General features: G+C 37.9%; 1 protein-coding gene across 2 annotated transcripts in view; it reads left to right on the forward strand.

Annotated features, from left to right (window-relative positions):
• si:ch211-236d3.4 (protein FAM107B) overlaps window positions 1-20,194 on the forward strand; it is a 58,057-nt gene extending 37,863 nt beyond the window's left edge. For both annotated transcript variants that reach the window (XM_036558985.1, XM_036558986.1), the window contains 3 exons: window positions 3,288-3,519; window positions 16,825-16,975; window positions 17,124-20,194. In XM_036558985.1, the coding sequence (XP_036414878.1) occupies window positions 3,288-3,519; window positions 16,825-16,975; window positions 17,124-17,240 (500 nt within the window). In that variant the 3' untranslated portion in view covers window positions 17,241-20,194. The remainder of the gene's footprint in view (window positions 1-3,287; window positions 3,520-16,824; window positions 16,976-17,123) is intronic.
• Window positions 20,195-23,942: the final 3,748 nt, after the last annotated feature.

Here is a 23,942-nt window from a genome sequence, read left to right on the forward strand (position 1 = left end):
TTCATATTTCAGCTGAGGAGCTGGATTTAACATCTGTATTAAATTAAATTGCTTGCTTGTGTTAAAGTGATTTGTTTGCACAAATTTGCATATTGTTCTCCTTACTTCAAATGTAGTTAATCAGCCAAGACATGTTTGGGATCTAAGGTTTGCTTCTTATTTTGTACTGGGGATATAAGGCTAATGTAACTACAGCTTCACTTCTGAGTTTTTAAATGTGATGTTGACGATGGTAGTACAGTACAAAATCTGAACAAATCCATTTTCTTTTGGGACTATTTTGCATCAGAATGCCCTGTATGGACCTCTCTGCTGTGAATGGATTTAAATAAATGGATTAAACTGTGTTTTCGGACATAATTTTGTCAGTAAATACCTCTCAAAGGGATTAAATGCATCAGATGTCTGATTCCTATCACCACCACCGTGAACAACTGTGACTCGGTACATTTCTCTAAAACAGAGCATTTCACATCAAACCGCTCTGAATGACTTTGTTTACATCTCAACCATTTCATTATGCAGGTGGAATTCCCCTTTAAGTCTTTAGTTCCTTTCTTATAAGGCAGCAGCAGTCTGTAATAACGGTCAGGTAGTGCGTGGCTCATTAGAGGTCTGATGTTTGGATGTACAAATTGCAGGGTTCAGCAGGCAGGAAATGGATCTCAGGAATTTCCTCCAGAAAGGAATATAAACAGTCTTAAGACGCTGACTGTTCACCTGCTACTTCTATCTCTCCTTCTCTTTCTGTCTTTCTTTCACTCACTCACACATTATGCCAACTCACATGGAATCACTCACAGCCTGATTTCTTTCTTTTCTCTCCCATCAGCTTCTGCCTGCAGTTCTGAGCTCATGCTGCAGCGGCCACATTTTGCACCAAAATACACAAAGGAGCACACACACAATATGGACCATTCCACCCAAATAGCTCAAATTGCAGTTCCACAGTGACTATTACTATATAAAAAAAGGATTCATACTGTAGATATTTACAAGGATTGCATTATGATCTATTTTAAACCAAGGCATTAATTGAGATAGTTATAAGCTAAATATAGACAAAATCTTTATTTATAGGGTACTTTCTAATGGAAGGTGGCAGTCCCAAACCCCTAATATATATGTTAGGGGTTGGGGTTTGCTGTCGGAACAAAACCTTATTTCTCCAAAATGGTAATTTTACAGGAGAAGGAAAAAACGTACTTTACTTTTAATGAAATTTTTTTCAAATTATGCCAAAAACTGAAAAATGACAATAATGGAGATACGATTTTGTTCTGACAGCGGCGATACAGATTTATTTTAAAGTGAAGTTGAAAGATTAAGATTTAATAGATTTATTTTTTAGTTTAATAGTTTTAACATTAGTTTAATACAAAGTTTTAAAAAAATGATTGTGGTCCCATTTTTTTTTTTTCACTAGCAGAAAAAAAAGGTGCATTCCAGTTGCCCTAAGGGTCCGTTTCAAAAAAGGGACAGCAGCACACGGTATTCAGATATTTAAAGGGTGATTTCAAACCATATGGAGTGAAAATGTTTCATTGGAGGAGAACCTCAAACTGCATAGGGAGTATTCATCTCTTCACAGAAAGTTTCAGGAAGGTTCACCCATCAGTCACTGCATGTCTCTTGAAGATGTGTGTTGCTTCATGTTTGATTATGATGCTGCAGAATGTTCCAAATGAAAGCACTTATCAGCCACAGTTAGGGACCCTGTGCAAATCAATGCAGCTAAAGAGTTGTACTATGTGGGCGGAGCCTTACTTTAGCCACAACCCTTCATTTTAGAGCAGGAAGTGAGACTGCATCCCTGTCCCTCATGGCCACATGGTGAGCAGTTAGACCCCATTGTTTTGAAGTAAATGTGTCCTGAAGTCTGAAAATCAGTGTGTAATATTAAGAACTGTCTCTACTAATGAATTTTGTTTACCGTTCAAAGCTGTGTTTGCTAGATATGAACTGGCTAGCACTTTTGAGCATTGCCTGTATCCTTATAGGAAAGTCTTTTCACTCAGTGGCCATCTTGGCAATGCCACTGGGCAGTTATTTCCAGTCATACAAGACCAAACACCTATCTCTTTGAATGGGAAAAAAATGTAAGCTGAAGGCCGAATTACCGTTTGAAACACTGGCTTAAATAAAGCACAAATAGCATGTTTTTTCAGGTTGTTCTGGCTGCTGCACTTCCGCAGATTTCCACAACAAACGGGGGCTTTTCCCACTTGTGACTTACCAGCAAACCAACTGGCTCTTCTTTTTTTGGAAGGGCGGGACTTTCCCTATATACAGACTCATTCATTTCCCATTCATCCTTCTTCATAACGTCTCTAGTTATGCTCAAAATTATGCAAAATTGTCACTACTGAATCAGTCACTTACAAAACATTTAGTGAAGTTTCAGTAGTGTAATGATTGTGTTCTAGTGATAAAATATAATATTCAATCATTTGTTTTGATAAAATAACATCATTAAGGTATAGGGTCACTCAAAGCAATAGGATTTTAGTCTAAGGTCCAAGTTAGTGGGTTTTGAACTCTGACTTCGAAACATTTTAGTAGAATGATCCATATACAAAACAATAATATTCTACTTTATTTAGATTAGATTCAGATTGTTTGACTGCCTTAGTAACCAAGGCTACAGTGTTTATATTTTGAAAGGATGTGTTATCTGTAGCCTTATTGTGGTTGCAGATAATTAAATATGGCGTAATCTACTTAATGTCTATCTGGTGATCTTCTAATCCCTCTCTTGAAAATGATAAAGGTATTATGAACTTCATTCATTTAAAGCTCACCTCATAACACACTGACAGAAAGCTGACTGTCTGAGCTGAAATTCAATGCAGTTCATAACTGCTTTTAAGGCATACATGTCTCAAGTTACACACATTCAGTGGGGAACTCTGAGGGCCTTCAAAGCCTTCTAATTATTTCTGCACTATAAAAATTACATGCCTATAATGTTTAGTTCATTCTTATTTGTTCTTTTTAAAGTTTTGTAACATAATTTTAACATGTTACAATATGTTAATGTTTATGACAAGCTTTAAATAATAATATCTTTTACAAATGTTTTTAAAAAATGCTTAAAATGTCTGCATTTAACTTTGAGCAGCCAACTCACCACTGAATACATTATTGCATAATCTAATAAAGTCTCTCTTTCTCTTTTTCTTTCTTTCTCTCTCTCTCTCTCTCTCTCTCTCTCTCTCTATCTCTCTCTCTCTCTATCTCTCTCTCTCTCTCTCTCTCTCTCTCTGTCTCTGTCTCTCTCTCTCCAGCCTCAGCTTATGCTGATATCCAGTGGGAACAGCCTCATCAGCCTGATGGGCCATGCAGGGACCCGCTGCGTTACCCACACAGGGACATTCTCCCCGTGGCCAGCTACGCCCCCCAGCCGGATTATATGGAAGGGGACGATGATCTCATCAAGCCCAAAAAGCTGATTAATCCAGTGAAAGCCTCTAAAAGCCACCAGGAGCTTCACCGAGAGCTGCTCATGAACCACAAACGGTATGAGGACAGGCATCAGGCTAAGGCTGAAACCAGTGATTTTGTTCTGTAATTGATTCATGTATAGACCATTATTAGATCAATCGATTAAACTGTCCCACATTTATGTACTGCCATCATTCAGATTCAGACTGCCCCCTACACTTCCTTTAGAGTACTGCAATCTGTCAGAATGACCATGATATGAACATTTTTGAGTGTTTTATAGTGCTTTTGTTTTTAAGTAAACAAAACATTGACTTTACTATTTAATTGTGGCAGCCTTATTAGACAGATACACAAACAGGAGGGTCAATAACATGATTTTTTTTTCCAAATCTGACATTCCTCTTAAATAATTGAATAAAAACATGATGTATATCGTATAGTTCTCCAATACCCCCTTTTAAATACATTTTCAGAAAATGCAAAAGCAAAAAATAATAATTTCAGGCATTTAGTCCTCCAAAAGTATAAAAATGTCAGCCGGTGCGACCATTCAATCATATATGATGTTTAAGCAACCAAAAAAGTATAATTTAATTATGCATACAAAATCCAAATGAAAATATTTGCATGATTTTATGTTTGAAACCTTTAAAATTATAACACAACATTGAAAAGTATTTAACTTCTTGCCAACTTTTGGCAGAAAATTTTGATTTCCTCAAATGTCACATGGAGCAACTGTCAAAAAAGGACTTTTATTCTGACATGCTTTTATGAAAGAGTAGGCTGGGTATTGTATCAACAAGAAGATCCTAAATGACCTTCACAATGCAATGCCAAGATCAATAGCCCTTTCAGAAATATTGAAAAAAGCCATTTTTTTAGTCATGGTTCGCCTTGATGAGTCAGTGGTGTGACCCTAAGAAAACCATGAAAATGTGTTATAGTAATTATTATTATGATTATGTTTATTTATTTTTTAAAAATCTGTATAATATTCAGTTCAAGGACAAATGTTTATATGAGTGTCCAAATACAAAGACTAGTTTAACCTGTTTAATCTGTTTTAATATATTTATCATTGATGTGTGGTTGCACCACCTGACATTTTCTGAGTTTTAAGATTGCTTAAGCTGTTTATAAGCTATGAAATAATATCAACACACTGAATAGATTCATGTAGATACAAAAATGGGCATCATATGCCCCCCATTGCATGCTTTATTTGTCATTTACCCACAAACATTATAGACAGAGACAGATACACATACATATGTACTTGCATTCTCATTTTCCTTCTGTGTATCTTTATGCCAGCTCTTTACAGATCATATGTATAAATCACGCTGCACATAAACCGACCTAAAAGCTTCAATTTTTCTAATTCTAGTGCGTCACATAACAGATCACTAAAGAAGCAAACATCCTGTGCACTTACTTAGACTCTCCAAAGTGGTTCAGTACAGGCTGAGCATTATGGACATGATAATAACGAGGGAAAGCCCTTTACTTAGTGAACTGAGAGTGAAGATATGACCCTCAGAGCTGATTCAGTTTGAGCAGCTGTTCCGGAATCCTAGCTGAGCTCAGTGGGGGGCACATGCTCCTCCCAGTACAGCTGCATATACAAAAGGAAGACCCACAAACACATATATACAAACCCACATACACAGGATATGGAGCTACAAATGTCAGTACAGCTTCACAGATTTAAGTAACTTAACCACTTTGAACAATTCTGACTTAGTAAGTTTCTCTAGAAGAGAGTATTTCACACCAAACTACTCTGATAGACTTTGTTTATATTTTAACCATTTAACTACGCAGAAATATTGAAAAATTAGTAAAATTTTCTCCCAAAGTTTGAAGAACCAGAAGGTTCTATACTGGGGCTGGTCCTAGCAGCATTTTATAGGCTTCGAGTAAAATCAATAATACTTACGTTAACCATCATTTTAAGTATGTTCAATACTGTACTATTTGATTAAGTCCTCAAATACTCACCTTAAAATCAATAATATTTACATTAACCATCATTTTAAGTATGTTCATTACTGTACTATTTGATTAAGTCCTCAAATACGCATCTTGAAATCAGGAATATTTGTGTTAATCATTATTTTAAGTATGTTCATTACTGTAGTATTTGCAAAAGTCCTACAATACTCACCTTAAAATCAATAATATATGTTAACTATCATTTTAAATAGGAGAATTATTGTATTATTTGCAAAAGTCCTCAAATATTCACCTTAAAATCAATATTTATATTAACCATCATTTTAAGCATGTTCATACTGTAGTATATGCAAAAGTCCTCAAATACTCATCTTAAAATCAATAAAATTTATGTTAGCCATCATTTAAGTATGTTCATACTGTAGTATTTGAGAAAGTCCTCAAATACTCACTTAAAATCAATAACATATATGTTAAACATCATTTAAGATGTTTATTACTGTAGTATTTGCGAGTCCTCAAATACCCTTAAAATCAATAATATTTATGTTAAACATCATTTTAAGCATGTTCATTATTGTAGAACTTGTGGAAGTCCTCATATACTCACCTTAAAATCAATAATATTCATGTTAAACATCATTTTAAATACCTTCATTACTGTAGTATTTGCGAAAGTCCTCAAATACATTACAATCAATAATTTTTGCATTAATCATCATTTTAAGGAGGTTCATTACTGTAGATGAAAATATATCCAGTAAGCGGCAACAGTGTATTAATAGTCAGGCTGAAGCCCAGCTACCTGTATGCTGTTGTTGCTCTCTCATTCAAATACAGCTGTCATGAATCACGTAGACGCTAAGCGTGAATTAGAATTATCATTGTATGTCTCACCATCATGGCTGTAGTTTTATTTTAGTTGATTGCTTTTATTTATTTTGTTGAGCTATTATATTTAGAGAAATCATGCTTTTTTTTTTAGCCTGGAAAGCAGCAGTGAGGGCAACACTCAGCTCCTCAGTGTTGAGGTCAGTTGAACCACAGAGAGTGGAGTAGAGGGATGAGGAGCTTTTGGAGCTGAACATGAGGAGGACCACTCTGGGAGCGGCTAGGCAGATACCCCTCTTATGCTGTATCCGAAGGCCATTGCTAATGAAATGTGTTTAGGCTACAATTTTTGTGGCTAGAAAGAAAGACGAGGCTTTCGAATATTATATAGAGATGTATCAATGTAATAAACAGCTGCTCTATTCTATATCGAAGAACTTTACATCCAAGCCAGAAAACATTTAAGAGCCTTTGTTTTTGAAACGTGTAACTTCTGTTTCACCACATTGTAAAATTCAACCTAAAAAAAAAACTTAAAGTGGTAAAAAAGCAACTTAACTGGATTAATTCAACTCAATTAATACTTTGAATGGAATAAAACAAAGAAAATTTTTAGACAGATGACAAAAGTCATCTTTTCCACTGATGCAAACTTTAAAAACACTTCAAATCTTCTGCCCTGTTCCACTTTTCCACAATGCAGGCCAAAAATCACTCAAAAACAAGTTTCTCTGGCGACACTGGTTGCAGATAGATAACCACAGTTAGATAGGTAGGTGATTACTGGATAATTATGCTCCCATTTGCAAAGTGGAACTTAATTTTTTCCTTCTGACACAATCAAATGTGTTTTAAATGATAAAAATACCATGCCCAGTCCACTGCTGAAGTAAGTCCAGAAAGACTCTGCTTTGTTTCTCCTCTTGGTCTCTCCAAGAGTTCAGGAATAGGTTTCTGAATAAGCGTTCTGAATACAAGTCTCATAGTTGCCTGGTAACTGCCAGCTACAATGCCTCCCCTCCCAAAGCCTCTGATGGCAGTTAGCGGCTAAAGCGCCACATTCAGAACACACTGTCCCCCCTGTGCGGGGACCAGGGCAACTAAAGCCCCTCCAACTGGCCAACAGAGGCAGCTTTATCCCCTTTCTCTCCTGCCATTCTGCTCTGTCATAGCTACTTTAAGGAGGGTTTAAAGGCCCCCAGTCAGCCAGACAAGAGCACTTGGAAGGACAGTAGCTCTGTTCAGCTTTTTCTCTCTTTCCCACTGTCCACTCCCTGGGCCGGTCCTGTGTTGTGCAAATTCGCTCGGGCCGGAGGCCCTTGTCCAAAACAGATCATGCGGCCCTGCAATGCTTAGGTAGCATTTCTATAACACAACAGCTACCATAGCCTATCCGATTAAAAGAGTCTCTTGAGAGCTTTTTATGGTCCTGACCAGCAAGGAGCAATTTGCAGGCTGGGTTTGAATCAGCTCAATAAGGCTCTCCTCTTTCTTTAAGTGTCAGTACTTGCTATAATTAATAAGGGGCATTAAAGCAGCAAGAGATAGACATAGCTCAAGATAGCTGGCACCGTTTGTTTTTTAATGTGTAGTTTTGCATAAATTCACCTTGAAATATAGCCTTTTTGAGTTTTGGGCTGGAGCGATGAGGCAGGGTTTAAGCAATAGAAACTTCTGTTCATGTGCAAATCACATAAAACCCGGTTGTCTCAGAGTGTGTCAAGTTATTATCTCAAATAGACTTTTCATGTACAAGACTGTACATAAATTTTGTAGATATAGCTAAAAGCTAGGAAATACATGTGTTATAGAAAGTATTCTAAAAAAAGTGTTAGTCCTAATTTGTGGAGCAATGTGTCATTTAAACTGTGGAAAAAAGTAGGAGCATATAAAAGATTACAATTTTAATGTTCATGTTATGAAAAATAAAGGATTAATTTTCTCCACAAGAGGGCACTATGAGGACACAAGTAGTCTATATTATGCATCATAAGAGACAAATTTCATGCATGACCCCACACCAGCAGGATTTTGCATGTTGTTGCTATCACAGGTTTCAACCCAGGGTTATTACCTAAAGGTAGGTTTCAGTGTTGTTTGTATGAGTTGAGCAGTTCATTCTAGAAATATGCTTAAGATGCAAAGGCAGAAGAGACAGCAGGAGGTGCGATAGCCTGTCAGAGGTGAGGGAGACTGGATAAAATTGCATTGGCTTTTAACAGCATACAAAGGGAAAACAGGCAGTCCAAGTCAAAAACCAGGTAGAAAAGGCAGGCTTAAGAATCCCAAAAGTACAGGCAGAGTTCAAAAACCAGAATGCAAGAGTGAGTACAACAGAACACGGCTCAGAAGCTAGCAAAATACCAGAGACCTCGCAGAGACTGAAAGTCACAATAGAGTTTTTAAAGCCAAGGGCTGATGGGGGCCAGGTAAGGGAAGGCAGGGCCAGTAATCAGAAGTAATCAGAAGTCAGCAAGGCTGAATGTTGGAGAGAGGAGGTGGGCAGAGCCTAGATGTGACAAAGCCTCTAAATTCGAAGGCATTTGTGGGCTGACTATTTATTTTCAGCAGGTACATGGTAAAATCTCAGGCCACAGCTGGATTTACACATGAAATTACAGCTTCAGACTGAAATGAGGCTTTTTGTTTACAGACACTCAGATTCATTCTGTAGTGTTCAAATTACCTGATGGACTACAACTACCACAAACACTAGAACTTAGCCCGTGTCATAGTTTGCACGACTATGCTGAGGAGATGGTTTACATAGTGGGGAAATGTTGGATATTGCACACACCATATAGTTAGAATAGTTCATGATAATTGACTACAATTACTAAGAGTACTAGGACCAAGAGAATTAGCACTTCTATGGACAATAAAATAAAAAAAAATGCAATGAAGAATTAATGCACTAAGAAAGAATTCAGTTGTGCTTGTCAGTTGCGTATATCAAACATTTTACGACAGCTCAGCCAATCAGATTTCCAAACCAGAACTATCCCGTTTCTAATTGATATTTAAATGACGGTTAGTTACTAATCAAAGGAAATGGCCAAAGTGGTTGAATGGACATAATTCAGTTCCACACAAATGAAATATGTACAATAATTGAAACTAAGTCAATTTACAGAAAGTCATTATTTTGATGTAACATATTCATATGAAGCCAATGTACACATTTGAATTAAGCAAGTTTAGTTTAAAGCAACCTTTAAGCAACCTTTTTAATGCACTAGTTACATTAGCCTCATGATGTAAGTGCAAGACTAAAGAAGGAAACTTTGGCTGATCAACTCCACTCAAGCTAAGGGTGGCACTGTGTAAGCTTGATTTTTTTTTTTTCCAAATTATTCCTTTAATATTGGCACTAGGATGTGTGTTAATGGGAATATAAAGCGAGAGCGGTAGCTCAGGAGTGGCACTGTTTAATAAAGGGTTTTATTACGGTGAGTGGGAGAGGTACTGTGTGTGTTTGCGTGATATGCCAGGAGCGGTATAAAAGTGAGCTGGCGCAGTGCCAAAGTTGTCATTAGGCAGGTATCTGTTTGGACACTGCAGTTGTTTTGGCCCTGAAAGACCGCGGAGAGGACAGTCCATCCACAGAGGGCACTCCGCAGGGACAGAAAGAGATCGACAGCAGAAAGAAAGAGGGAGATAACAGCAACAGTTTATAGTCCGAGGCCTGAGTGGCAGAAGAACTGGGTCACTGGCTGAATGGCGTCTATCTCTCTTCTCTAACCCTTTCTAGATAAGCGTTTATACACCCCGGAGACACACTGGGTCTTTAGTGTACACAGGAAACAGAAGAAGACAAAAAATAAAAAAAACAACACTGACAACATCTATGCAGAAAAGAGGGCAACACTGTCAATCACGCTGTTTGTACAGTAGTGTGCAAAAGTCAGAGACCACTGGCCATTAAGTAAAGGCTATCCATCTTAAAGTGTCAGGAAAAAATCTACAACATGTATTTAGCTGAAAATGGCAGCCTCTGTAAAATTACAGCAGCTGCAGGGATATTTTTCCCCACATCCAAAGTTCAGTCTTAGAAGTTGGTTGCATTTTCTGCTTCTCACAATCCAAGTTATCCCAGACACATTCAATGATGTTGAGGTCTGGACTCTGATGGGGCTTCTTTGTCTGATTTGCACATTTTCACCTTGTTTTGTCTGTTTACTTTTCTCAGTAACGGCTTCTTGACAGCTACACATCCTTTCAGACCCATAGTGCTGAGTTGTCTTCTCACAGCGGAAGGATGGACAGAAACAGCTGTAGATTTTTTTAGATCTGAAGCAAGAGTGGAGCTTGATTTTCTCCTCTCTCGCAAAGATGAAAGCTTTATATACTGTTTACCTGAAGGGGCAGTTTCGGTGGTCTACCAGGTCTTGCGGGTAGTTGTTAGGATTCCCAGTTTCTCTAAATCTTTCAATCTTTTTCAACTCCAGCTTTTTCACTTTTCACTTTCTTATGCAACTGGATCTGATCTCCTCAGAAACACCTTCTGAAAAAATAATAACTGGCTGTTTTGATTAGAAAGTAAATAAATAAGTGGTGGTCTCTGACTTTTATGCCATGCTGTATTGGCATTATTTGCTAATAGCATAAGCTGTCCATCAGAAATTTAGTGATATCTTCATTTTTTCATTTGTATCCATCTTACTTGCTTTGGCATTAACCCATACAGCCCATCAAAAGTTTAAGGACACCTAGCTTTGCAAAATGTTTTTAAAAAACGAGACATTTTCTTTATCAGATTGGAATAACATAACATATTAAATACACTATCAGAAAAAGGATCTGTGCAGGTACATTTTTAGTTCATCAAGGTACAAACGATGTAAATGTACCCTTAAAGGTACAGCAGTACTTTTAAGGTCCAACTGTGTACCTTAAAGACCCAGTGAACCTAAATCTGTGCGCAGTACAGTAAACATGTACTAAGTATACCCTTTCAATAATGTTCCAATGACCAATAAATGAGTGATATGTTTCACCATATTTCTCTCCTCTTAATGTAAACTGGGCGGTCCTAATCTTGGGTAACAGTTCTGTAAACATTCCCCTTACCAATCACAAAGCTGACGTCTTTGCCCCGCCCTCACAAAACAGTTTCAAATTTGGAGAAACACAGCAACCTAAAGCTAACCTAGAATAACCAAAAGGGATTAACCTAGACAAGCTGTCTGTAGCTGCCGGTTGCTTGTTAATTCATTTATCATTCATCATCATTATACATCAACATTGTCTTTCTTTGCCTGGTCCTTCATTCACACGTTGCTTCGTTTGCTCGTCCATCCATCTGTCCATACATCTACACATCTGTTTGTCCTTGACCTTTTTCGTCCAGTCACCGTCACATAAAAGCTGGATAATGATTTTAGTTCTGTATGAGTGGTGGAGCAGGCTAGGAGTGTTGGACAGTGAGCTGTCAATCAAGCTGCTCACTGTTCTCAGATAGGTCTGATTAGTGGTTTTTAAGCCATGTTTTATCATATTTGTATCTTATATTTTTATTTTAAGCTTTGCTGAATGAAACACTCAAGTTTCATACAAATATTAACTAAAATATTGATATTTAACTTTGTTTTTCCTGTGACTTTAAATAAGTTTTTCCACTTAACCTCAGCCCATACGGTCTATATATGGAAACTAAGAACTCATTTACAAATCGCTGCTGTCAGAACAAAACCTTGTATCTCCAAAATGGTAATTTTACAGGAGAAGGAAAAAAACGACTTTACTTTTAATGTAAGTCAATGTAATCAGACTCCAAGTCATTTTGGGCCATTTCCTTTGCTCAATTCATCATGAGATTTACACGCAATGTAAAGGCTGACAGGCATTTTCAAATTATGTCAAAAACTGGAAAATGACAGAAATGGAGATACAAGGTTTTGTTCCCACAGCAGCGATATGTCCACCTATTAAGCCTGCAGCAGTTTAGTCCCACCCATTCACACCAAAGTTCTAAGGAGTGTTTCAGCCCAGACTGCTTTTCGAATGAGGCGCAATACAGGGCAGCCAATCAGAACAGAGCTCATTTACATATACCAGTGTTAAAGGCACAGTGACAAAAACAGCTTGTTTAATTTTAAGCCATAAAGAGAGGTTAAAATAGTCATGTAGAAATCAGTTATGACTGTTTTTGGTATATAAAATCACACAAATGTTATAAGTGAAGAAAAACAAATAATATGGGCCTTTTACCAAAACTTCCGTAAGTATTTATCTTAGTCAATTGAAAAGTAACAATAAAAAACAAACATGGAAGTTTCAAAACAAGAGCGTTCCCAAAGTTTCACACCAATAAAAGTTTATTGAAGTGGACTGAAAAGCAAAGGAGACAGAAAAGGGAGCAACAGACATAAACAGGGTAGTGATGTTCCTTGTTTAACAGTATTATTCTTGCTCTGGACCTTGAACGAAAACAGATGCAGCGTATGGATTACAGCAGGAAGCGGTCAATAGACAGCGCTGTGTGTGTGTGTGTTTTGCATGCAAAATAGCCAGTGCTGCAGTAGCCCCCCATTATATAGGAGACAGTGGGCACAACCTAATCCGGGTTAAAATATAACATGGATTTTTTAATGTAGTTAAACAAGTTCAAGTAGAACATGCTTTTGGTCATATTCTCATATTCCCATAGCAACCACATCTGTGAGTTTTGGCAGAGTTCATTGAGAAGGTAGTTTTTGTACATTAAAGTGCTGAGTTGTATGTATAAGTCTCAGAATCCACACTGATATAGCTTCATTTGCCTGCTTGGCGGTCTTAATATAGCATCACTAAGTCTTTCATAGTGAACATATAAATTCAGAAGAGTTCCATTTTGGAAACTTTTTATGCACAAATGTATTAGAAACATCCACCATGTAAACAAAATATATTTCAATTTTATCCTGTTGATATTTACAGCTCTGGCTCTGATTTGTGGTCAGAAAAACATATTTCTGTCTCTGACACAGCCTCTTTTCACTTTTCACTAGTGCCCCCTTGTGGAAAATCTTCAGCCTGCTAAACATGAGTGTGTGAGTGTGGCCAGGCGCCATCTCTCTGAAATCTTATCTATTTAGACACCCTGGCAACTTCACTTAGGACTGAATTCATGACAATGGCTATTACAAAATAACAGTTCCTAATATGATCATCTTGTCTCAACTACTGATAAGAAAAGAGTATCACTGAATCATCTTACTTAGGCAAAACTTCCTAAACACTGTCCTAACTTCGGGACAACTCTAGTAGTGTTCTGACTTCTACTGACAACGCATTATAACAAGGCCTTATTTTAGCCACACCCCTGCATTTTAGAGCAGGAAGTGTGTCCCTCATGGCCACATGGTGAGCAGTTAGATCCCATTGTTTGGAAGTAAATGTGTCAGAAAATCACATTAAGAACTGTCACTACCGAAACATATTTTCATCAAAATATTATGATTTTATGTGTGAATGACTGTTTAAACCTGTGTTTGCTAGCTATGAACTGGCTAGTGTTTTTGACTACTATACCCTTGGTTCTTCAAGGGTTCTTTAGTAAAGACAATGGTTCTGTATAGAACCATTAACACTGAAAGAACCATTTGCATGATTAAATAGTGAACTTTTGAAGAATGGCTTTATATAGCAACAAACAGTAGTTCTATTGTTGCAATGTCAAGAGCTTAAAAATAGAAGAACCCTTTTTGGTGCTATCAAAAAAGGTTCTATATAGAACCATGTGCAACACATTCTCCATCAATCTGAAGAACAGTTTCACCACACAAAGAATCGTTTAAGAATGCAGATGGTTCTTTGAGTGTTCATGGTTCTATATAGGTCCATTGTCTTTACTAAAGAACCTATGTAGAACCATCTTTTCTAAGACAGTACCTAAACATTTGATAAAGTTTCTGTAATGTAATATTTGGGTTTCCAGTGACAAAATGGAATGTCCAGTCATTTATTTTAATACAACAAACAAAATAAAGGTTCAGGATCACTCAATAGCCTAAAGTCCAAGTCAGAAGTCTGAAATGTGTTTTCAGCTCTGACTTTGAACAGCTCAGTAGAATGATCCATATATTATGAGGTCTGGAAGATGGGAGTTGAGGGAGTGCGGGTGGGAGCGGCTGTGTTTCTAGCTCACCTCATTAATCGCTGCTTTGTTTGTTTGTTGCTGCTGCCATGTCTCCCCGGTTTTGACGGACACCACATAAATTAGAAGGGATGCTAATTACAATGTGGCACACAAAAACACGCTCACTCGCGCACACACCACACTGCTTTCCCACTTCTCCGCACTCGTGATGCCACCTCCCAGTGGAGGAAACAGACTCACACCTAATTTAATTAGCAGTCAGCGAGGGAGTGTTGTGTAGGTGCGAGTGTGCTTCCGGAAGTAGTCTAATCCCATGGAAGTCTGGTCTTGAAGAGCCTATTGACGTATTCTGACATCAGAGTCGGCAAAAAAATCATGTTTTGGTGTGTTTGGATGTGACTCCTCCAGTCTGATGTAATGAGGAACACACCCACCCTCCAAATCAGTCTCGGTGGATTTCAGTCCCAGTGTCATGTTGAATTACCCCTCATTTTTTTTTAACAAATAATTAAATTCTGCAGAAATCTGTATATCTAAGTAACTGAAATACAGCAATCATGCTGCCACATTGATCTGTTTTCTGTTACACAGCTATCTCTCTATCTAATGTCTCCAGCGGTCAGCTTTCTTAAAGCATGACTAGAGTGCCATCTGCTGGATAAATGATGAAAAGCTTTATTCTTTTCCTGCTTATGCCATACATCATTATAAATACCCATACAGACTGATGTGTGGCCATATATGCACATATATCATAAAGACTCGGGCAGATATTTTAAAATATAGGTACATGTATCAAGTATCAATGATATGTCTGACAATTACATGCATTATATGTATAACATATATATATATATATATATATATATATATATATATATATATATATATATTACACATATATAAGCCTTTTTATTTAAGCAAAAAAACAAAATAAATACACCAGAAATATACATTCAATGACATCTTATATTAAGTAACATGAAGCTGGCATTTATCAGTAAAATGTGCCACCCAAATATGATTAATATTTAATATTGTTAAATATATGTGATACACATATATGCTTATATATGTTGATATAGGCTACGACTGAAATATATGTTTGAAAATGGCCAATTTCAAATAAGTTGTCATATATGTCACATACATGCCCATGTGTGGCTTATATAAGTTGGATTTAAGGGAAATGTGTCATATTTTAAATCCATATATTGCCATATATCAGATTGCCATGTATCAGACACCATTCCATTCTACAGTGAGAGTAAACAAGTATTGAGGAACTTTACTATACCTCCAAATATACACATATAAAGTCTTTTGACTGCACTTGCCAATATGAACCAAAAGTTGTTTTCATTAACATGAGATGTTTTTCTTTAAAGTACCACAAACTAATAATATATTAGTTCTTGCAAAACGGTTGTTGCAATAACAGCTTTGAGACATCAACAGTAACAAGTAGCATTTTGCATCATTGTGGTTCAGTGTCGGCCCATTCCTCTTGGTCTTCAGTTCCCCAAGATTATGAGGGTACCTCTGTCGGACTTGCACTTTTAAAATCCTCATAAATTTCAACATTTTTGGACTCAGGAGGTCACCTTCTTTTAGAAGCCAGTCTTATAGTCTTATTTTGGCTGCATGAGGTTGTTGTCTTGAATAAACATCCATCTTCTCCCCTTTCTTAGTTGATGGGATTCAATTTTCCAGGTCTCTCTCGATGACATGGAAGGCCCCAGTGCCATTTGCAGGAAAGCAGACCATATCATGATACTCCAAGCTGCGTACCTCACTGTGAATGCGGCATTCTTGGGACACGATGAGCTGAATTGTTGCCAGAGAGTTCTGTTTTTGCTTTGTCAGACTGAACTACATTGTTCTACAGAGTTTTGTGAGGGGTTGTAGGAATGGACATAATCATGGTGCAGTTCATTGCTTATTGTTCTCTATGTAACTCTTGTTCCTGCTGCTTTCAGGTCATCCTACAACTCTTTTCAAGTGACTGCCGGCTGCTCTCTTACCTTCCATAACATTAGTTAACATTAGTCTGAGAGAACTCTTGCATGGAATGATTATTTGAGGTTCTATTCTACCATCTAATTGCATATTACTGTACTGTACTGTACTGGCAGGGATGTTTAAGGTCTTTATATGGCTCTGTATCTCTTCCATTCAAGTGCTGTTTAATAATATTGTCCCTGAGAACTTCAGGAAGCCCCTCCACGTTCACCATGATTACTACTTGTTGAGTAAAATCCTTCCAATCAATGGCAATTGAACCATCTTCAAGACCCCAAAGTTACCTACAAGGGTGCACTGTATTCTATTTTGTTCCGTCCATTGCTAATTATGCCATACAACATATTGTACACAGCCTTAATACCACTGTATCCCATTCTGTTCCATTCCACTGTACACCATTCAGTTGCATTCTATTCCTTCTCATGCACAGAGAATATTCCATCCAGTCTTTCTTCAGCATAACTCTACTCTATCCCTGATAGGGGTGTGGAGAATAAGCCGGAGCTCCAGCGCGTGTTGGAGCAGAGGAAGAGGGAGCAGATGATCAAACAGAGGAAGCTGGAGGAGGAGGCCAGGAGGAAGATCTCCCCATTGGAGCAGGAGCTCCTCAAGAGGCACAAAAAGCTTGAGGAGGTATTGTCTGATCACTATACCACTTACAAAGATATCGAGGTTAGAATGGGTCGGCAATAAGAACACAAGGTCTACCAGTAGAAAGCAGCTTGTATACAAGAATCCTATATACAAGTGATCTATAATAAATGCATCACGTGTTTTACAGCTGGAGCGGGAGCAGGAACGGCAGGAGGAGTGCTCCCGCAGCGCTCCGGAGTTCATCAAGGTCAAAGAGAATTTGAGGAGGACATCATTCACAAGCTCCGGAGAGAAGGAGGTGTAGAGTGGAAGAAGCTCATGGATATGAGCTAATAACGTAGAGATCGACCGCAGCCGTCTTCAAAGCTGTGCTTCTCTCTAGCTCTCTCTGTCTCACTCAAAAATAGCTCCACTGGACTAAACACTCACCTCCCCAGAAAAGATTCAAAAGATTCGGAAGCAACGTGGAACGTGACTCATCGAGAAAGAGAGAGAGGCTTTCCTTTACTCCAAGTTGTTTCATCCACGATAGATGCGACGGTGTCCGGAGATGAACTTTCGGAAGACACTGTGAGTGTGAACGGCGGACGGTTGTCTCCTGGCAACAAATGGAGTGACCAGGGTTCCAGAGAGCCACTGGTTTGAGAGAGAGGTGCAAAGGCAGAAGTGTCTTTTATTAACCTCTAATATCTTTATGTACAGGCAATCAGAAAACTCTATCAGTATTAATGCAAATCGTTGGTCTCACAACTGCCAAGTATACAGCATGTCCCATACACATGAAAACAAAATAACAGCTATGTAACGTAACACAATACCAACTATGTAAAAACAATCGGCGCAGGTCACTTTTGCACCCAATCAGAACCACTAATACGAGTGAAACTGCTATACTGTGCAAAAGCCAGAAACCACCCTTCAGTCAAAATGACCATTAAGTACAAGTTACTCATTTTGCAGAATCAACAACTAAATATAAGATCAAGTTTTTTTGGTATGTAGTGTTATTACAGCGTCCACTGGTTTTGGGAGACTTGCTTTCAGTTTCTGCAGGGATATTTTTCCACACCTCCAAAGTTCAGTCTTAGAAGTTGGTTGCAGGTTTGCTTGTCATGATCCAAGTAATCCTAAACAAATTCAATGAGGTCTGGACTTTGGGATGGCCACTCTATTGTTCTGAGAACACCAACACCTTCTTTGTTTGATTCCTCCTTGTTCCATTTCTCAGTAAGGGCTTCTTGACGGCTACACATCCTACACATAAAGCAAAAGTGGAGCTTGATTTTCTCCTCTCTTTCAAAAATGAAAGCTTGCAGTGCATTTTATCTGAGGTGGACAGTTTTGGTGGTCTACCAGGTCTTGCATGGTTGTTAGGAGTCCCATTATTAAAAGTGTCTTTTAATAATTTTTTTGGAAACTGCCCTTTCCGTTTAACATATTTTGGTCACACTTTATTTTGTTGGTCCACTGTAGATGCTTTATAGATAATCAGTCTGTCTTTAACATTAACATTCAACTAAACATCTATTAAATTCAACTGATCTTGAAGTTGAGTGTGATAGGTTCTATAGGTTCTTCTATTAAGAAGTTGGTCACACTTTTTGCTTCTCACGATCCAAGTAATCCTAAACACATTCGGTCTGGATGCCTTACTAAGTCATAGGCACGACTTAATTATCTTGTTCCCATGCCTTACTAAGTCGTGGCCACATATTATTTTTTATTTATACAGGATGTCACCAGTGGGGCTCTGTAAGTATCTGTAAATCATCTGTAAATAAAGCGTGACCAACTATATTAACTTAATCCACCTTCTTACGCATATTTTATATCGAATCTCCTCAACTGCATCACCTGAAAATGAATAACTTGTCCTTAATGGCTGTTTTTACAGGAAATTAAATAACCAAAACGTGTTCTCTGACTTTTGCACCGTACTGTCCATATCTGTCCACTAAGAACAGACAAGTGCTGAGAAAACCTGACTTTTGCTGTGATAATTAATTGGCGATTGTGAAGTAATACGACCACCTTCAGAAAAATACATAACCATCGGCACAAGTCACTTTTTCTTTAAAACCACTATGTTTTTTCACCATTTTATAAAAAGAATGAAAGCGCATGTATCATGTATGTGCAAGACTTGTCCGCTATAAGTTGACACGTGCTGAGATAAACCTAATCGTTACTGTGATATCATAATGAACCAGTGATGGTCTTGCTATTGCACAGTGCTTATCACTTTACAGCAGGAAAAACAAAAGAATGTATTTTTTGTAGAGACAGGGTGGAGCTGTTTTGTTCGTCTCTGCTCTTTCCAGTGCCTTTGTGAGAGCAAGCAGGCCTGACTGTTACTGCATTTCAATCAATATTACGCAAGATGTGTTCTTTGTTATCCTAGATGGCTGAATACTGTAGCGCATAGCTGCATACGGAGTGCGTGCGAGTATGTGTGTGTGTATGTGTGAGAGGAGAGTGAGAAAGATGCATTTTCCAGCTGTTAATTACAATCGGAAATTAGGATAATCAATCACTGGTAGAAGCTCACACTGATCTAACTGACTACAAACTCATATGTACAAGAAAAACCTACAGCTTTCGTTTTTCTTCTTAATTTTTTCTGACACTTTGTCAATATTTTAGTAGCACTTATCAGAATTATTTGATTGACACACTATGGATTAAAGCACAAATACAGTTGCTTGCAAAAGTTTGTACGCCCCCGGTCAAGTCACGGTTTGTTGATTGAGCATATGTTTCTTTACAGGGAACCAACTTAAATATGGTATTTTTCTGCAAATGTTTTGCATAGAACAGAAAACATAGAATGTGCCATAACTTTTGCACAGGCCACATTTTATGTTTTTTTTTATTTTTTCGATATGTTAAATCCAGCAAATGAACAGTAATTGTGCATTAAAATGTTTAGAAGTGTGTCCTCTGTATAGAGTGTGTGCTTATGCTCGTAACACATAGTGTGACCGGGGCCCCTAAACTTTTGCATACGATTGTATAATTGGATTTTGCCTTTAATGATCTCTAAAGCCATTTAAAATAACAATCAATATGACAAATCTGACATGTGTTTGTACTGGTATTCTGATTTCATGTCGTTATTGTTTTTGTTTTTTTTTGGTTTCATAACATTTCAGTAGCTTTAAATCAACAAGGGAAGGCACATATACTTTGCTGTAAAAATGACAAAAGAAGTGTTATAACTTTATATAAAAATAAACTGGGACTAATATTGTAACACAATGTTGTATTAATCTTATTGTAATATGGTTACAGTATAGTATTAATCTTGCATTAACCACGGCTATGTATTGCTATGGGAACAGCAGCTTAAAGGGGAGGTCCACTGATGTTTTTAAAACTTCCCCATAATTTAATGATTGAAATGTAAACAAGGTCATTTAGAGTGGTTTGATGTGACATGGTTCATTGTAGAAGAACTTAACCAACAAAAATGCCTTTACAGTGGTGGTGATAGGAACCAGGGGGTCACAATATCTACAACATAAATATACCCATTTTATTTACAATCCAAAATAGGTTTTCTTTGGGTACTGTGTTGTCTTTCAACACCCAACATGGACGTCTCTGCCATGAATGGACTTAAAATATATGTCTTAACCCAAAACCTTATGAGAAAACTATTGTAAAACAACATTTAAGACATCAGGCACCACATTTGTAACCTTTAGAGGTATTAAATGCTTCAGACGTCTGGTTCCTATCACCACCACTGTGAACAATTCTTACTCGCTAAGTTCTCCTTAGTGGCCCATTTCACATCAAACTCAACTGAATAACTTTGTTTGCATCTTACTGATTAAAGAAAACATTTGCACATAAATACACTAAACGAGTTCCATCTACTCACGCCAGCTAGTTCACAATGAGCTATCGAGTTCTGCTCTCTTTAAACTGGCCAGGCGTCTAGAAGTTGGTGGAAGAGTCAAGAATGGCGGCTTCCTGCGTGCAGAATTTCGCAAAGTGAAACCGTAGAGAATAATGGGGTTGTGGCACGAATCTCAAGCAGCAACCACACCAAGCGCTTGCAAGCGAACACCAGCGGCTGGCACGTCCAGCAAGGAACACACAGTACATGGCAGATCCCATTCAGGGGTTATCATGGTCAGTTTCTAATGGCTCTTCGGCGGAGGGTTTTCAACCGATGGAACTTCTCCATCTTTGCCTTCTGTCCAGGTTCTCGATGGCTTCTTAATTAGACGGGGAGGTAACAGTATACCCCGAATCACAAGACCCTTTGTCCATGAAAGCACTCTATCCACCTCCAATCTGTATAATCCCTTAGAATCTTCAGGATCCGATTTGTCGCGCTCTAGTAAACAAGGGCTAAATTGTTTGAGGTGGGACGCTGCTGAACCTGAACTGAACGATGGCACACCTGAAGCAGCGCACCTGAACCAGTGCAGGTAACTGAGCCACGCCGATATCTAGATGCGACACAGGTGTGAGGCAAGCAGTATGGGTCTAAAGAAGAGTGGACACTGCTGGGTGTTTAGTCAGCATCCATTAACTCAGTGGTTCCCAACCCTGGTGCTGGAGCGCCCTTCTATAGTGATAAAGTTGCCAAAAAGGGTTTTTAAGTGATGTCACAGAGGAAACAGGAGCGAGTGAGGGAGGGAGAGTGAGAGGAACCCTTTAAAGCTTGAAGAACTTTTGCAGAATGGAAAGGTTTGATAGTGCGCTCTCAGTATTTTGATGTTTGTCTTACTTAAACAAAAATGGAACAAAATAATCAGCTAATTAGGAAACCTTTCTTGACTTGAAGCAGCAGCATTAAGAATGGGAAAAACCCTAAAATTTGCAGGGCAGGGGTACTCCATGTCCAGTTTTGGGAACTGCTGCAGGCCCCCTAGTGGCCATTCCACCAGCAGAATGGAAATACTCTTGGATATTTGCAGTTCATATAATCAAGCCAAATATTTTTCCAACTAACATTTTTATCGGATTATCTAGGACACTGTTGGCTGTCTGTGTTGAGCTGTTAGCGAGCAATGAGGAATGAAAGGGGAGGGATAAGAGCTCCCTGTTGTGAAAACAGTTCACACCTCTCCAAAAACATGGCTGTGCTGAGATAAAATGGACAGCACAAGTGCAGCTTTCTTGATATCAAGAAATTATGCCACAATAAAAACACTTCTGACTAATAAAAATAGTGCTGACTTACTGGATCACGTATGTAGAGAAAAATCCAGTTTGCTTCCAATTTTGTAAATGATACATGTTTCATTGAAATATACAGGGTTGGGATTAGGTGGAATACAAGTATTGGGAATACGTATTATTATATTTTATTCAGTCCAAATTACATTTTGTAAAGGCAATATTCAGAATACACCTACATTATTTTATATTTTTAGGAGAATACTTTTAGAATACTGACCCACTAAATAAAAAAAAAAAAAAATACTATTTTTAAAAGAAACACATCTCAGCACTTACTGAACTATTTTAAAATCACTGCTAAAGCCTGAGTAGACTGATAAATCAATGTGATGATCAGTTATTAATCTCAGTGTTACTGAGCTCTGCTAAAGCCTGAGTAGACTGATAAATCAGTGTGATGATCAGTTATTAATCTCAGTGTTACTGAGCTCTGCTAAAGCCTGAGTAGACTGATAAATCAATGTGATGATCAGTTATTAATCTCAGTGTTACTGAGCTCTGCTAAAGCCTGAGTAGACTGATAAATCAATGTGATGATCAGTTATTAATCTCAGTGTTACTGAGCTCTGCTAAAGCCTGAGTAGACTGATAAATCAATGTGATGATCAGTTATTAATCTCAGTGTTACTGAGCTCTGCTAAAGCCTGAGTAGACTGATAAATCAATGTGATGATCAGTTATTGATCTCAGTGTTACTGAGCTCTGCTAAAGCCTGAGTAGACTGATAAACCAATGTGATGATCAGTTATTGATCTCAGTGTTACTGAGCTCTGCTAAAGCCTGAGTAGACTGATAAATCAGTGTGATGATCAGATATTAATCTCAGTGTTACTGAGCTCTACTAAAGCCTGAGTAGACTGATAAACCAATGTGATGATCAGTTATTGATCTCAATGTTACTGAGCTCTGCTAAAGCCTGAGTAGACTGATAAATCAATGTGATGATCAGTTATTGATCTCAGTGTTACTGAGCTCTGCTAAAGCCTGATTAGACTGATAAATCAATGTGATGATCAGTTATTGATCTCAGCATTACTGAAGTCTTTTGAGGGATGATTAAACTGTACAGTCAGTTGAGGATGTGTAAACAAGTGATAAGTTTCGATTGGCATTTTACTGGATTCAAGCATTCATTTTGTGGTGGTAACTCTAAAAATCCTACCCACTCTATAGACAACTTTGCAAGATTTTGTTATTGGGATATGGAAAATCATTTGCTCAGTTCATGAGATGGCAGTGGGATTATGAGAGCAGCAGCGGATTGAAGCAGGTAATGAGAAACAAACTGTTATGATTTACATGAATTGCATGAACTGCCAGTAGCAGTGAGGAAAAGTGTAAATTAAATGAAAATTACAACAGCAGAGTTTTTCCCATCTGCCTTGTTATAATGTAATGGCATACATCACTGAATACATTTAAGGCAAGGGTTACAGAATTCAGAAATCACTATGTTTTCAAAGTTTGGAAATATATTTTGTCAATCTATAATGCATAGTGCAAAACTGAGAGGCCTTCAAAATAGGGAGAAATTTCATTTTATGTCTACTGTGAAAAAAGGTTAATTCAACTTGATGCACTTATTTATGCATTCTCTACAACTACCAGCAACTTGCAGATCTCTGCCTCCATCCAGCTGACACATCAACCACCACTAACAAGCTTGTAATCATGGCAGTGTTTACTCAGATTAAATGGACTACAATCAAGCTTTTAGGGCCACGGCGCAAACCTGATCGTCCATCTGGCAACTATTACGTTACAAACGCTCAGTCAGTGCTAACGGTGTAAAATATCTCCTACTCAT

Source organism: Colossoma macropomum, unplaced genomic scaffold (assembly GCF_904425465.1).
Source record: "Colossoma macropomum unplaced genomic scaffold, Colossoma_macropomum, whole genome shotgun sequence".
NCBI classification, from domain to species: Eukaryota; Metazoa; Chordata; class Actinopteri; order Characiformes; family Serrasalmidae; genus Colossoma; species Colossoma macropomum.